Genomic DNA, 17,680 nt, shown 5'->3' on the forward strand with positions numbered 1-17,680 from the left:
ACCTAACCCAAAAATATTAACCTTTTCCTTTGAATACCCATTGTTGATTTTACCTTTCAGATCGGTGTATCAGGTTTATTTTATTTAATGAACAGCATCATATTTGTGGCTATATATTGATCTATTATATTGATCTGCCACTTAGTATCTGTTTTGTTCTGATTCCATTTCAATTTAACCCCATTAGAAGAAGTTTAAACTGTCCTCGTTGTCCAATATCAACACTGAATTCATCCTGATTTTGTACCCTGATGATGACCCATTTTGACCCCTGAAAAATCTAAATGCAGTTCATGAATATGTATAGCCCACCACTTTTTTCCTGGGCCTTTGTTGACCACACTGCATCCAAAACTGCAGATGGTATGATAATTTCATGTATACATCTGCATATTTTCTGTGAAATGTAACACCTAAACTTTCTGAGTGGGTAAAATGCTGTTAACTGAAATCCTTAACTTCTCTTTTTTTTGTGTTTGTGGCATTAGTCTCTGTACATGGGTATTTAAGTCCATCCAAGGATTGGTTTTTGGCTTTTCAAGATGCTGACCTAAACAGGAGGGGACATATTGTACATGTGTTTTTAAATTCCAAGTGCTTTGTAGGGCTACATTACTTACACACAAATGTCCGTTTTTTGCACCATTGGTATCACAAATCCTTTATGTGCATTTTACATGAATAATTTGCTCCATGATGCTAATATATTCTGTTTCAAAGCATTTGACAGAGGAATTTGAAAGCCCTTATAGTTTTCCCTTACTTTGGTGTTGTAATCTACAGGGTCCCTCGTCATTGACTTTGAGATCCTGTGTTTCAAGGTAAGAATATTTAGTCAGCAAAAATGTCAACCAAATTCCTTATAAATGATCACCCTCCTCTTCTAATGAATATGTCATTACCAGAACATTAATTTGGGAATAGCACAATAACTAGAAATGATCTTATGAATAAATAATAATTGAAATAGTTATATCTTATATGATTGATTTGTCACTGTTTTCACCAGATGGTTGCCTTAGCTGTGGCTGTGTTTGATATGTTATCATCCTGCACAGTGGGCTCGGTAAAGAATGCCAGTTCTGTGAGTATCAATTACTCCAAGTGATGTTCAAAAGCAGAGCAAATGGAGCTTTGGTATATAGAAATCATACATTATGTATTAAATACTTTCTTATTTTTTCCAATATTGTTTACTTTGGATGGAAGTTCAAAACCCTCCTATGTAGAGTTATAATGAGATTGGCGCACTGCTATACAATTTACAAAGGTTTGCCGAATGAACAACACAAAGAAATTATCTTAATCTTCCAGGTTGAGTTTAAGATTTGGAAGTTTGAGGATCAACCTTTGGCGATGCAACTTGCTGCTGTCTACAAAGTAATGCAATTTTCTGGGGGGCAAAACATAAATTACATGTTTTAAAAATTATTTATCTGTTGTAAGAATCAATCTTTGCTAGCCCCTTACAATAATACAATGTAACAAGATGCATTAGTTATTCATTGGTTATTTAAAGTGGACCTGACAGTGTTTTAACTACTTTGCAGATATGAAACAAATAGACAATCATAATATCAGTCAAAAATATAAAATTCCCAGTTTATGCTACAAAACAAACTTTATAAGAGGTTTTAAAAATAGGTTCTATTTGACAATACAATCAAACTATCATGAACAATGATAACAACAAAAGGGCCTTTTTCTTCATAAATTTTGATTTGTGTATGAAATATTTTCCTAATAAAATAAAGAGATTTATGACAAACTGAATTTGACACTGTTATAAAAGCCATAACTAGCTTATCTAGTTATGTAGCTATTTATTTAGCAAGCTAAACACACAGAACCCAACCTTAGCTAGCTGCTGGGAGGATGTTGTCATTGGACTAGTCGGTAAGTGCCGGACTTTTCCCCCCCATATCGTTTTTATGTGGCCACAGCTAGAGATGCAGTTGTCTGTGATGCGTGAGATAGAAGGAGTCAGGCGCAGGAGAGTAATATGCATCCAAAGAGTTTATTCCATCGATAAACAGTTGCGCAAGCATGCAACAACAAAACTCAGGCACAGGGGAAATCTCTACCCTGGCAACAACAAGGAAAGGGTAGCTCAACCAAGCTACACACAGCTCACTACAAACAATCACCCACACAGACAACGAAGCAGAGAGAACACTTATACAATGACTAATTGGGGATAAGGAACAGGTGTGTGTGATTAATTAGACAAGAAAAGTGGAGTGATGATAAATGGATCGGCAGCAGCTAGTAAGCCGGTGACGATGAACGCCGAAACCTGCCCGAACAGGCAGCCTTGGCGGAAGTCATGACATTACCCCCCCCTTGACGTGCGGCTCCAGCAGTGCGCTGACCCCGGCCTCGGGGACGGCCAGGAGGACGCGGAGCAGGGCGAGCCGGATGGCGACGGTGGAAATCCTGTAACATGGAGGGATCGAGGATATCCCTCACCGGGACCCAGCACCGTTCCTCCGGACCGTACCCCTCCCACTCCACGAGGTACTGAAGGCCCCCCACCCGACGCCTCAAATCCAGGATGTAACGGACCGAGTATGCCGGGGCCCCCTCGATGTCCAGAGGAGGTGGAGGGACCTCCCGCACCTCAGACTGTTCATACACTTCTCTGCCTTGTCATAAAGGTCATTCTCCAACAGTCGGGCCAGCACCTTGTGAACCAGGGACACATGCTCAGTGCGAGTAGCGGAATACACCAGGATGTCATCGATGTAGACCACTACACCGCAACCAAGCATGTCCCGAAACACCTCGTTCACAAAGGACTGGAAAACTGAGGGAGCATTCATCAAACCATAGGGCATCACCAGGTATTCATAATGCCCCGTGGTTGTGCTGAATGCTGTCTTCCACTCATCTCCCTCTCGGATACGCACCAGGTTGTACGCACTCCCGAGATCCAATTTGGTGAAGAAGCATGCCCCATGCATCAATTCAAGTAATTTTGTAATATGTAAAAAATACTTCCTTAATTAACCCCATACACATGCATGAATACAACCATCTGTTATTGGTTCAGGGACCTTGTCTGTACAATCTATGGCAATTACATTTGTATGTTTTGACTTTGGCTATTTTCTATTAATTTCATTTCATTATATGTCAAAAATATTGCCTTAGATTGTATTAATGAGGTCCCTGAACCAATAACAGTTGGTTGAATTCTTGCAAGTGATATGGGGTGGAATCTATTTAAGTTTTTTGGAAGTGTTTAACTGTAAAGTGAATTAAAATTTTAAAAAACTAAACAAATTGCTGTGGATTCGAGAGAAGAGGTCTCTGAACAATGTCACATTTATTTGAGAGCTATACATGCTATTCACAAAACAGGCAAAACCCTTGCAAAAGTATTCATCCCCCTTGGCGTTTTTCCAATTTTGTTACATTACAACCTGTAATTTAAATTGATTTTTATTTGGATTTCATGTAATGGACATACACAAAATAGTCAAAATTGGTGAAGTGAAATGAAAAAAATAACTTGTTTCAAAGACTTCTAAAAAATAAATAATGGAAAAGTGGTGTGAGCATATACAGTGGGGAGAACAAGTATTTGATACACTGCCGATTTTGCAGGTTTTCCTACTTACAAAGCATGTAGAGGTCTGTAATTTTTATCATAGGTACACTTCAACTGTGAGAGATGGAATCTAAAACAAAAATTCAGAAAATCACATTGTATGATTTTGAAGTAATTAATTTGCATTTTATTGCATGACATAAGTATTTGATACATCAGAAAAGCAGAACTTAATATTTGGGACAGAAACCTTTGTTTGCAATTACAGAGATCATACGTTTCCTGTAGGTCTTGACCAGGTTTGCACACACTGCTGCAGGGATTTTGGCCCACTCCTCCATACAGACCTTCTCCAGATCCTTCAGGTTTCGGGGCTGTCGCTGGGCAATACGGACTTTCAGCTCCCTCCAAAGACTTTCTATTGGGTTCAGGTCTGGAGACTGGCAAGGCCACTCCAGGACCTTGAGATGCTTCTTACGGAGCCACTCCTTAGTTGCCCTGGCTGTGTGTTTCGGGTCGTTGTCATGCTGGAAGACCCAGCCACGACCCATCTTTAATGCTCTTACTGAGGGAAGGAGGTTGTTGGCCAAGATCTCGCGATACACGGCCCCATCTATCCTCCCCTCAATACGGTGCAGTCGTCCTGTCCCCTTTGCAGAAAAGCATCCCCAAAGAATGATGTTTCCACCTCCATGCTTCACGGTTGGGATGGTGTTCTTGGGGTTGTACTCATCCTTCTTCTTCCTCCAAACACGGCGAGTGGAGTTTAGACCAAAAAGCTCAATTTTTGTCTCATCAGACCACATGACCTTCTCCCATTCCTCCTCTGGATCATCCAGATGGTCATTGGCAAACTTCAGACGGGCCTGGACATGCGCTGGCTTGAGCAGGGGGACCTTGCGTGCGCTGCAGGATTTTAATCCATGACGGCGTAGTGTGTTACTAAGGGTTTTCTTTGAGACTGTGGTCCCAGCTCTCTTCAGGTCATTGACCAGGTCCTGCCATGTAGTTCTGGGCTGATCCCTCACCGTCCTCATGATCATTGATGCCCCACGAGGTGAGATCTTGCATGGAGCCCCAGACCGAGGGTGATTGACCGTCATCTTGAACTTCTTCCATTTTCTAAAATTGCGCCAACAGTTGTTGCCTTCTCACCAAGCTGCTTGCCTATTGTCCTGTAGCCTATCCCAGCCTTGTGCAGGTCTACAATTTTATCCCGGATGTCCTTACACAGCTCTCTGATCTTGGCCATTGTGGAGAGGTTGGAGTCTGTTTGATTGAGTGTGTGGACAGGTGTCTTTTATACAGGTAACGAGTTCAAACAGGTGCAGTTAATACAGGTAATGAGTGGAGAACAGGAGGTCTTCTTAAAGAAAAACTAACAGGTCTGTGAGAGCCGGAATTCTTACTGGTTGGTAGGTGATCAAATACTTATGTCCTACAATAAAATGCAAATTAATTACTTAAAAATCATACAATGTGATTTTCTGGATTTTTGTTTTAGATTCCGTCTCTCACAGTTGAAGTGTACCTATGATAAAAATTACAGACCTCTACATGCTTTGTAAGTAGGAAAACCTGCAAAATTGGCAGTGTATCAAATACTTGTTCTCCCCACTGTATATTCATCCCATTTGCTATGAAGCCCCTAAATAAGATCTGGTGCAACCAATTACCTTCAGAAGTCACATAATTAGCTAAATTAAGTCCACCTGTGTGCAATCTAAGTGTCACATGATCTCAGTATATATACACATCTGTTCTGAAAGGCCCCAGAGTCTGCAACACCACTAAGCAAGGGGCACCACCAAGCAAGAGGTGCCCCTTGGCAAAGACCCAAACAGGTCAGGGACAAAGTTGTGGAGTACAGATCAGGGTTGGGTTATAAAAAAATATCAGAAACTTTGAACATCCCACGGAGCACCATTAAATCCATTATTAAAAAATGGAAAGAATATGGCACCACAACAAACCTGGCAAGAGAGGGCCGCACACCAAAACTCACGGACCAGGCAAGGAGGGCATTAATCAGAGAGGCAACAAAGAGACCAAAGATAACCCTGAAGGAGCTGCAAAGCTCCACAGCGGAGATTGGAGTATCTGTCCATAGGATCACTTTAAGCCGCACACTCCACAGATCTGGGCTTTGCGGATGAAAAAATTAAACAAACACGTTTGGTGTTCGCCAAAAGGCATGTGGAACACTCCCCAAACATATGGAAGAAGGTACTCTGGCCATCAAGGAAAACGCTATGTCTGGCGCAAACCCAACACCTCTCATCACCCCGAGAACACCATCCCCACAGTGAAGCATGGTGGTGGCAGCATCATGCTGTGGGGATGTTTTTCATCGGCAGGGACTGGGAAACTGGTCAGAATTGAAGGAATGATGAATGGCGCTAAATACAGGGAAGTTCTTGAGGGAAACCTGTTTCAGTCTTCCAGAGATTTGAGACTGGGACAGAGGTTCACCTTCCAGCAGGACAATGACCCTAAGCATACTGCTAAAACAACACCCGAGTGGTTTAAGGGGAAACATTTAAATGTCTTGGAATGGCCTAGTCAAAGCCCAGACCTCAATCCAATTGAGAATCTGTGGTATGACTTAAAGATTGCTGAACACCAGCGGAACCCATCCAACTTGAAGGAGCTGGAGCAGTTTTGCCTTGAAGAATGGCCAAAATTCCCAGTGGCTAGATGTGCCAAGCTTATATAGACATACCCCAAGAGACCTGCAGCTGTAATTGCTGCAAAAGGTGGCTCTACAAAGTATTGACTTTGGGGGGGGGGGGAATAGTTATGCATGCTCAAGTTTTCTGTTTTTCTGTCTTATTTCTTGTTTGTTTCACAAGAAAAAAAATTTTGCATCTTCAAAGTGGTAGGCATGTTGTGTAAATCAAACGATACAAACCCCCCCAAAATCAATTTTAATTCCAGGTTGTAAGGTAACAAAATAGGAAAAATGCCAAGGGGGTTGAATACTTCCGCAAGCCACTGTAGCTGCAGTAGTATTTACTTGGATAGTTATTTTTGAAGCTCTATATTCATTTAGACTGTATTTCATAATATTTTTGGTGGGTGGTGTTTTAGCTAGCTAGCTAACATCAACCACTTGACATTTTTCTTTATGAAGCACACACACACACAACACTCCCTTGTACCTAGTTAGCTATATATTTGATCATCCTTGGCTTTCAAGACAGCTGATTAGACTAGCAAGCTAATGTAGCTAGCACCAAAAAAGCTAAGTTAGCCTGATGCCAGCAAATCTTTTGCATGTCTACCATGGTTTGCAAACGTTTCCTACCAACTATGTGATTAGATTACCTGTTACAAAGTGCAGAGATGGTGAAACAAGGGTCTTTACTGGTGGTCCTGAAGCCAGGATACAAAACAACGGTCTTAACACGATAAAAGAAAGGTGGAGCAAATAAGTCTCCAAAAACAGGCTGACAGCCAAAATACGAAATAGTAACTACGACTGAAATAATAAAGAAACAGGGAGAACACTTCTCGAGTACCTGTACATACTTCTCCGATCAGACACTGATTAGTACTGCTGAGCATAGAGAAACTAGCAGAGAAAACTGAGCAAGGGAACACAGGGAGGTGAGGGCATAAATACACAGGTGAACAGGTAGACACAGGTGACACCAATAGGATAATGATTAGTCCAGACTGTGAGTGAGGAGGTGCCTAAGGTTGTCGGAGGATGACACCTAGTGGGTCGATCCGGAACTGCGACCCCCTCCTGCAACAGATGGACTGTTGTTTCTCTTTGCTTATTTGAGCTAATCTTGCCATAATATGGACTTGTCTTTTACCAAATAGTAAAAGACCCCCCCCCCCCCCCCCCCCCGCCTTGTCACAACACAACTGATTGGCTCAAACGCATTAAGAAGGAAATAAATTCCACAAATTAACTTTCAAGAAGGCACACCTTGAATGAGTAGGTGTGTCCAAACTTTTGACTGGTACTGTACATGTAGGTAGAGTTAAAGTGACTATGCATAGATAATAAACGGAGAGTAATAGCAGCGTAAAAGAGGGGGTGGGAACAATGCAAATAGTCCAGGTAGCCATTTGATTAGCTGTTCAGGAGTCTTATGACTTGGGGGTAGAAGCATGTTAAGAAGACTTTTAGAGCTAGACTTGGCGCTCCGCTACCGGTTGTCGTGCGGTAGCAGGAAGAACAGTCTATGACTAGGGTGGCTGGAGTCTTTGACAATTTTCAGGGCCATCCTCTGACATCACCTGGTATAAAGGTCCTGGATGGCAGGAAGCTTGGCCCTGGTGATGTACTGGGCTGTACGCACTACCCTCTGTATTATCTGAGGACCCATGCCAAATCTTTTCAGTCTCCTGAAGGGGAATAGTCTTTGTCGTGCCCTCTTCACAACTGTCTTGGTGTGTTTGGACCATGATAGTTTGTTGGTGATGTGGACACCAAGGAACTTGATGCTCTCAACCTGCTCCACTACAGCCCCGTCGATGAGAATTGGGGCGTGCTCGGTCCTCTTCTTTTTCCTGTAGCCCACAATTATCTCCTTTGTCTTGATCACGTTGAGGGAGAGATTGTTATCCTGGCACCACATGGCCAGGTCTCTGACCTCCTCCCTATAGGCTGTCTCATCATTGTCGGTGATCAGGCCTACCACTGTTGTGTCGTCGGAAAACTTAATGATGGTGTTGGAGTCGTGCCTGGCCATGCAGTCATGGGTGAACAGGGAGTACAGGAGAGGACTGAGCACGCACCCCTGAGGGGCCCCCGTGTTGAGGATCAGCGTGGCAGATGTGTTGTTACCTACCCTTACCACCTGGGGGCGGCCCGTCAGGAAGTCCAGGATCCAGTTACAGAGGGAAGTGTTGAGTCCCAGGGTCCTTAGCTTAGTGATGTGCTTTGAGGGCACTATGGTGTTGAACGCTGAGCTGTAGTCAATGAATAGCATTCTCACGTAGGTGTTCCTTTTGTCCAGGTGGGAAAGGGCAGTGTGGAATGCAATAGAGATTACATAATATGTGGATCTGTTATGGCGGTATGCGAATTGGAGTGGGTCTAGGGTTTCTGGGATAATGGTGTTGATGTGAGCCATGACCAGCCTTTCAAAGCACTTCATGGCTACAGATGTGAGTGCTATGGGTCGGTAGTCATTTAGGCAGGTTACCTTAGTGTTGTTGGTCTGCTTGAAACATGTTGGTATTACAGATTAAGTCAGGGACAGGTTGAAAATGTCAGTGAAGACACTTGCCAGTTGGTCAGCGCATGCTCGGAGTATACGTCCTGGTAATCCTTGTGAATGTTGACCTGTTTCAAGATCTTACTCACATCAGCTATGGAGAGCGTGATCACACAGTCGTCCGGAACAGCTGATTCTCTCATGCATGCTTCAGTGTTGCTTGCCTCGAAGTGAGCATAGAAGTAATTTAGTTCGTCTGGTAGGCTCGTGTCACTGGGCAGCTCGCGGCTGTGCTTCCCTTTATAGTCTGTAATAGTTTGCAAGCCCTGCCACATCCGACAAGCATCGGAGCCAGTGTAGTACGATTCAATCTTAGTCCTGTATTGACACTTTGTCTGTTTGATGGTTTGTCGGAGGGCATAGTGGGATTTCTTATAAGCGTCCGGGTTAGAGTTCCGCTCCTTGAAAGCGGCAGCTCTACCCTTTAGCTCAGTGCGGATGTTGCCTGTAATCCATTGCTTCTGGTTGGGGTATGTACGTACGGTCACTGTGGGGACGACGTCACCGATGCACTTATTGATGAAGCCAGTGACTGATGTGGTGTACTCCTTAATGCCATCGGAAGAATCCCGGAATACATTCCAGTCTGTGCTAGCAAAACAGTCCTGTAGCTTAGCATCTGCGTCATCTGACGACTTCTTTATTGACCGAGTCACTGGTGCTTCCTGCTTTAGTTTTTGCTTGTAAGCAGGAATCAGGAGGATATAGTTATGGTCAGATTTGCCAAATGGAGGGCGAGGGAGAGCTTTGTACGCGTCTCTGTGTGTGGAGTAAAGGTGGTCTAGAGTTGTTTTTCCTCTGGTTGCACATTTAACATGCTGGTAGAATTTAGGTGAAACTGATTTAAGTTTCTCTGCATTAAAGTACCCGATCCACTAGGAGCGCTGCCTCTGGATGAGCGTTTTCCTGTTTGCTTATGGCCTTATAAAGTTTTTAATGTCCCGTTGGTAGGATATCCGTGATCTTAGTTAGTCTATTTTGTTATCCAATGATTGTACGTTGGCTAAAAGGACTGATTGTAGAGGCAGATTACGCACTCTCCGTCAGATTCTTACAAGGTACCCTGACCTACGTCCCCGATATCTCCGTCTCTTTCTCATGCGAATGACGGAGATTTTGGCCTTGTCGGGTGTCTGAAGAAAATATTTCGGGTCCGACTCATTAAAGAAAAAATCTTTGTCCAATACGAGGTGAGTAATCGCTGTCCTGATATCCAGAAGCTCTTTTTGGTCATAAGAGACGGTGGCAGAAACATTATGTACAAAATAAGTTACAAATAACACAAAAAAACACACACAATAGCACAATTGGTTAGGAGCCCGTAAAACGGCAGCCATCTCCTTCAGCGCCATTCTGTCAACACAATACCATATTGTTGCTGGCTAGTACTAATCTACCGATTTGGCGATCTCATGGTAAGGTGTGTGGGCACATACACGCTGTCTGGCTATACTGCTAGCTAGCTACATTACATGTACTGTACTCCCTGTACTGTGATCGCCAACAATATGGCACCGCAAACCTACATCCAGGGTTTTGCTGGTTTTGTGAATAGCATGTATATGTCATGTGGTTGAGAAGCTATTGACATTTTTCATTAATATGCAAAAGAAGTGTTGCAGTTTTAAGACGGTCCCTTAACCCTCTGCATGGAGGAGAGCAGCATTTTAGCTACATTTCGCGTCCAAAAAGAAAATATTACACCGAATTGCAAAAACAATGGGTATAACTTGTTCGCTATGCTATCGTCAACTGATTCAGAATATGTCATATGTATTAATGAGCAAAGTCCAAATCTTTAATATACTGCAAACTACACAACACTTATTTGGCAGGCAAGCTGCAGAATGGCGAGCAGGCTACTACTATTCCCCATCGTTTATCAGTGCAATTTTGACTACAAGCTGAAAAAGTTTGAGAGGGTTTTATCTACTGTTCCCTGGTAGATTAGAGCTAATCTCGCTCTAGCTAACATTAGTTGTTGATCTTGTTGTTGTTGATGTGCATAGGCAACAGAGGGAGAGCCTACCCATGGTTGTTTGATCAATAGGACTGTAAAGTTCCTAAATGTAAGAGTACTCCCTTGGCATTTACATATTTGCACAAATCCATTCAGGTGTGTTTTGTGGCTTTTGGCGAATGCTTTCTAATGATCGAAAGTCGCGCTGTTGCTACTAAAGTGAATGATGGCAGACCTGTCTAAGTAGCTGAATTTGTCGCTAGAATCTTTTACCAATAAAAGTCGCTTGAGGGGTCTGAATTCTTGCTAGATATTGTGAAAATGACCATATCTAAGTGCTCGCTTAGCCGAAAATGTAAAAAATAAAATAAAATAAAGTGTCGTATCCTTTCTGGGGGTGTATATGAACGTATTTGAAAAAGATGTCATGTTGCTAAAATGCTGTCAGTTCCACTTTAAGAATTACACCATGGCATTGTTGAATACTTGTTTCTGATTGGGTTGAAGGGCATTCTAGAGCATTATTTATCTGCATTATTTCCTTTTATACAACCGGTGGGTCTAATCCTGAATACTGTTTGGTTAAGCCTCATTCCAGCTGGTGTCTATTCCACAAGTTAAAACTATCGGCTAAATCTATGATGTTAAAAGGCCTATTTACTCTGTTCCATCTGACTGCGCAATCCACTGTCTCATCAGCCCAGCCAGGCAATTTATAAACTTGATCTCCACTATAAAAAGCATCTACACATTATCTCACAGTTCTTTTACACTAACATTTCGTTTTCAACAGCGGAGATTTGTATAAACCTTGCTATCTGTCTCTCCGACATTTGCAACATTGTTTCAATATTCAAATTCGATTTCCAGCTGTCGCATAGACAGGAAGGCAGTTTTCTCAGCAAGTCGAAATCATCAATCAGCATAATTTGTATGGATATATACAAAGAAATATCAATAGAAAACAGGTAAAACAAAACTAAGTGCAGCTAGTTTGCAGTCTTTCCAGCTTCAGTTTGAAGTTATTGTGTTAGCTGTGATGTTGGCTAGCTCCTCTGAACAACAGTGACGAGACAGCACATTTTCTATGCCCGGTGAAATCGAGCCTCATTAGCTCATTGTTATGGATGTATCCAAATAAATGTCACTAGAAAACAGCTTAAACAATTGCAAATGCAGCTACTGTTATTAATCTGGCAGCACTGTTTGACGTACCTGTAAGTTAGCCAAAGTTGGCTAGCTAGCAAGCAAGGGATAAGAACGTTGCCAGCCAGTATGGCAATAGAACATTTAGAACGAACGACTAGGTCGCGTCCATAGATACAGAACAAAATGTACTTAACGACTGGGTTGCGTCTCTGGCAACCAAATCAATAGAACGAATGACCAGCTGGCTTGGGTAGCAACCCTACATTTGTGTTGGGACTATATATTGTGGAAGAATGAAATAGTATGAATAAATTCATCAAAATAACGTTTTTCATGAAAATATGTAAATCATTATTTGAATATGTTGGTAACCCGTTGTATAAAAGTGATAATGCCTCAACTTCATCTCGGGCCTAACCATACCCGTGCCAATATATCCTCCAAACACTGGCTTCTCTGGCATTATCACTTAATTAACAACGGGTGTGTCTAATCGTGGACGCTGATTGGGAGGCTCTCGGCATGAATATCCTTGCGGGCCAGATGCAGTATCTTCTCGGTGAAAACTGGCACCCAGTTTTCGGTCAGCTTTGTTGAACATCTAAAGTTGAGTGAATCAAAATCTGGAGCAATCTGGAGAACAGGTAGACGCAAACAAATCTATGAATTTGTTTATAATTTAGATTAGAAGGGTAGATTTAAAGGTAGCCCTTTCAATGGCAAAATCTAAGCTGTAATGCATATAATTTTGTACATCAATGAAACTGGCACAAGAATAAAAGTTATAATTAAATCATACAAATTCTGCCAACTGACAGGTATGAGTATCAGGGTTGGGGTCAATTCCAATTCCAGACAATTCAGGAAGCACACTGAAATTCCAATTCCAATTCTCTTCAATGCTTTCAATGAGGACAATTTGGAATTGGGTTTACTCTCTGAAATGACTGGAATCTAAAAGGAATTGGCCCCAACCCTAATAAGTATACTTTAAATAATGTTTGGAAACGGATTTGAGTTTAACCCTGTTGCTGGAGTGTCCAGAAAGCAGGCATTCCTCAAGGAAACCAGTAGAAGGACGGTGGCATCATCCTTGGGTGTACCATGCATCCTTGAAGATAAAAGTCAGTTTTTTTTTAGACCCTTTGTGTTCAATATGGCTAGGATTTGGTAAAACCAATCAAAGAGTATTACACCTTCAAGGGCTCAGTTTCGGTGGAAATAGCAGAGCTTATGCATGATAGATAATGCAGTGAATTTCAAAATTCAACCTAACTTAGGGCCTTTACCCTCCAAATCCTTGAGGCAAGGGAACTGTTCCACTAATGAAGATTCCAGTTTTGTCTTTGTCTCAGATGTTGGGCTGAAAGAAAAGAGGGACAAACAGAAAGGACAATGGTCATCAAGGGTACAATGTTTACAAAATAATTACAAAGTCACAATTCCCGTCATTAGGACCATTAATGATGTAACTACTGTAGAACACTCATGTTTCTCCAAACCTCTCGATGAGGTGTGAAATCAACACCCGGACCATGGACTGTGTCTGCTTGATTAAGATGGATGGGTGGCAGGTATCTTAGCGGTTAAGAGCGTTGGGCCAGTAACCGTAAGGTTGCTGGCTAGAATACCTGAGCTGACTAGTTGAAAAATCTGTTGATGTGCCCTTGAGCAAGGCACATGACCCTAATTGCTCCTGTAAGTCAATCTCGAAATGAGTGTCTTCTAAATTACAAAAATGTAAATGTAATGCATAGCCCTCCATTTAGGCCGGCCAGTGTTGTACTGAGTATTTCTAGAATATTCTGAAATAGAGATCCACAAAATGAAAATGTCTGTGTCAAAACAGTTCCATTTGAGTATTACACATGACCTGCAGCCAATAAGAGAACTTACAAATGATACCACAACAGTCTTGTGTTGGTCCAACAGGTTATGCTGGTATATGATGCATTCGGAAAGTATTCAGCCCCTTTAACTCTTTCCACATTTTACAGCCTTAACAGCCTTATTATAAAATTTATAAAATTAATGTTTTTCTACATCAATCTATACACAATAACCCATAACAAAGCGAAAACAGATTTTTTGATTTTTTTGCAAATGTATTAAAACTAGAAAACAGAAATACCTTATTTACATAAGTATTCAGACCCTTTGCTATGACACTCGAAATTGAGCTCAGGTGCATCCTGTTTCCATTGATCATCCTTGAGATGTTTCTACAACTTGATTGGAGTCCACCTGTGGTAAATTCAATTGATTGGACATGATTTGGAAAGGCACACACCTGTCTAAAGAAGATCCCACAGTTCAGTGCATGTCAGAGCAAAAACTAAGCCATGAGGTCGAAGGAATTGTCCGTAGAGCTCCGAGACAGGATTGTGTCGAGGCACAGATCTGGGGAAGGATATCAAAACATTTCTGCAGCATTGAAGGTCCCCAAGAACACAGCGGCCTCATCATTCTTAAATGGAAGAAATGTAGAACCACCAAGACTCTTCCTAGAGCTGGCCGCCCAGCCAAACTGAGCAATCGGGGGAGAAGCGCCTTGGTTAGGGAGGTGACCAAGAACCCAATGTTCACTCTGACAGAGCTCCAGAGTTCCTCTGTGGAGATGGGAGAACCTTACAGAAGGACACCCATCTCTGCTGCACTCCACCAATCAGGCCTTTATGGTAAAGTGGCAAGACAGAAGCCACTCCTCAGTAAAAGGCACATGACAGCCCGCTTGGAGTTTTCCAAAAGGCACCTAAAGGACTCTGACCATGAGAAACAAGATTCTCTGGTCTGATGAAACCAAGATTGAACTCTTTGGCCTGAATGCCAAGCATCACGTCTGGCACCATCCCAATAATCGAGAATTTCAACAAGCATTTTTCTACGGCTGGCCATGCTTTCCACCTGGCTACCACTACCCCGGCCACCAGCTCTGCACCCTCCGCTGCAACTTGCCCATGCCCCCACCCCCGCTTCTCCTTCACACAAATTCAGACAGCTGATGTTCTGAAAGAGCTGCAAAATCTGGACCCCTACAAATCATCTGGGCTAGACAATCTGGACCCTTTCTTTCTAAAATTAGCCGCCGAAATTGTCGCAACCCCTATTACTAGCATGTTCAACCTCTCTTTCGTAACATCTGAGATCCCCAGAGATTGGAAAGCTGTCGCGGTCATCCCCCTCTTCAAAGGGGGTGACACTCTAGATCCAAACTGTTACAGACCTATATCCATCCTGCCCTGCCTTTCGAAAGTATTTGAAAGCTAAGTTAACAAACAGATGACCGTCCATTTCGAATCCCACCGTACCTTCTCCGCTATGCAATCCGGTTTCCGAGCTGGTCATGGGTGCACCTCAGCCACGCTCAAGGTCCTAAACGATATTATAACCGCGATCCATAATAGACAGTACAGCGCAGCCGTCTTCATCGACCTGGCCAAGGCTTTCGACTCTGTCAACCACCGCATTCTTATTGGCAGACTAAATAGCCTTGGTTTCTCTAATGACTGCCTTGCCTGGTTCACCAACTACTTCTCAGATAGAGTTCAATGTGTCAAATCGGAGGGCCTGTTGTCTGGACCTCTGGCCGTCTCTATGGGGGTGCCACAGGGTTCAATTCTCAGGCCGACTCTATTCTCTGTGTATATCAATGATGTCGCTCTTGCTGCTGGTGACGCTCGGATTCACCTCTATGTGGACGACACCATTTTGTATACATCTGGCCCTTCATTGGACACTGTGTTAACAAACCTCCAAACGAGCTTCAACGCCATACAACACTCCTTCCGTAGCCTCCAACTGCTCTAAAACACTAGTAAAACTAAATGCATGCTCTTCAATCGAACGCTGCTTGCACCCGCCCACCCGACTAGATTCACTACTCTCGGCGGGTCTGACCTAGAGTATGTGGACAACTACAAATACCTAGGTGTCTGGTTAGACTGTAAATTCTCCTTCCAGACTCACATTAAGCATCTCCAATCAAAAGTTAGATCTAGAATCGGCTTCCTATTTCGCAACAAAGCCTCCTTCACTCATGCTGCCAAACCTGCCAAACCTGCCCTACCGATCTTTGACTTCGGTGATGTCATTTACAAAATAGCCTCCAACACTCTACTCAGCAAATTGGATGTAGTCTATCACAGTGCCATCCGTTTTGTCACCAAAGCCCCATATACTACCCACCATTGTGACCTTTACGCTCTTGTTGGCTGGCCCTCACTACATATTTGTCGCCAAACCCACTGGCTCCAGGTCATCTATAAATCACTGCTAGGCAAATCCCCGTCTTATCTTAGCTCACTGGTCACCATAGCAACCCCCACCCGTAGTCTGCGCTCCAGCAGGTATATCTCACTGATCATCTCCAAAGCCAACACCTCCTTTGGCCGCCATTCCTTCCAGTTCTCTGCTGCCAATGACTGGAACTAACTGCAAAAAATCTCTGAAGCTGGAGACTCTTATCTCCCTCACTAACTTTAAGCGTCAGTTGTCAGAGCAGCTTACTGATCACTGCACCTGTACACAGCCTTTCTGAAATTAGCCCACCCAACTACCTCATCCCCATATTGTTATTTATTTTGCTAATTTGCACCCCAGTATCTCTATTTGCACATCATCTTTTGCACATCTATCATTCCAGTGTTAATACGAAATTGTAACTATTTTGCACTATGGTGTATTTATTGCCTTACCTCCATAACTTACTACATTTGCACACACTGTATATATATTTTCTGTTGTATTTTTGACTTTATGTTTTGTTTACCCCATATGTAACTCTGTGTTGTTGTTTTTATCGCACTGCTTTGCTTTATCTTGGCCAGGTCGCAGTTGTAAATGAGAACTTGTTCTCAACTGGCTTACCTGGTTAAATAAAGGTGAAAATAAAAATAAAAAATCCCTACGGTGAAGCATGGTGGTGGCAGCATCATGCTGTGGGGATGTTTTCAGCGGCAGGGACGGGGAGACTAGTCAGGATCGAGGGAAAGATGAACGGAGCAAAGTACAGAGAGATCCTTGATGAAAACCTGCTCCAGAGTGCTCAGGACCTCAGACTGGGACAACGGTTCACCTTCCAACAGGACAACGACCCTAAGCACACAGCCAAGACAACGCAGGAGTGACTGAAAATAGCTGTGCAGCAACGCTCCCCATCTAACCTGACAGAGCTTAAGAGGATCTGCAGAGAAGAATGGGAGAAACTCCCCAAATACATGTTGTGCGCTGCCTCATAGGACTCCCGGTCGCGGCCGGCTGCGACACAGCCTGGGATCAAACCTGGGTCTGTATTGATGCCTCTAGCACTGCAACGCAGTGTCCTAGACCGCTGCGCCACTCGGGAGGCCTACACATATTTAGTTTTGAATTAATATTTGCCCTCTGTAAGTGTAAGAAACATTGCCTTCTGCCTTGTAATTCCGTTACCAAAAACCCACATCTTTAAGATATTTTCTAATTTTCTCTCCCTCATGAGGAGGGAGGATAATGAAAGTTCACAGAATTAACAAGTAAAGGTAGACCTACCAATTCATTATAGTATTTTTACTGATATCAAGTTTGTTTATAAATTATTATGTGATAAAACTCGTAATTCTGTAACCAAATCGTTAACGGAATTACCGAAAAATCTGTATCTGAATTACTGCAATTGAATGATCTACAATGGGAAATCGTAGTGGTCATAAACCATAGTTGGGTGCATGCTACTGTCCTCCAACTGGCATACTGTTATCTCTCTCTCTCTCTCTCTCTCTCTCTCTCTCTCTCTCTCTCTCTCTC

At 42.8% G+C, this 17,680-nt stretch overlaps 1 protein-coding gene across 1 annotated transcript in view; it reads left to right on the forward strand.

Moving 5' to 3' along the window:
• Nucleotides 1–497: 497 nt before the first annotated feature.
• Nucleotides 498–17,680, forward strand: part of LOC311100523 (unconventional myosin-Id-like) — a gene marked incomplete at both ends in the record, with an annotated part of 89,190 nt that continues 72,007 nt past the window's right edge. Inside the window, 3 exons of the mRNA XM_084141439.1 lie at nt 498–501; nt 784–821; nt 1,010–1,084. Coding sequence (XP_083997565.1) covers nt 498–501; nt 784–821; nt 1,010–1,084 — 117 coding nt within the window. The remainder of the gene's footprint in view (nt 502–783; nt 822–1,009; nt 1,085–17,680) is intronic.

The sequence above is a fragment of the Coregonus lavaretus genome, assembly GCF_964263955.1.
Source record: "Coregonus lavaretus genome assembly, chromosome: 25".
NCBI classification, from domain to species: domain Eukaryota; kingdom Metazoa; phylum Chordata; class Actinopteri; order Salmoniformes; family Salmonidae; genus Coregonus; species Coregonus lavaretus.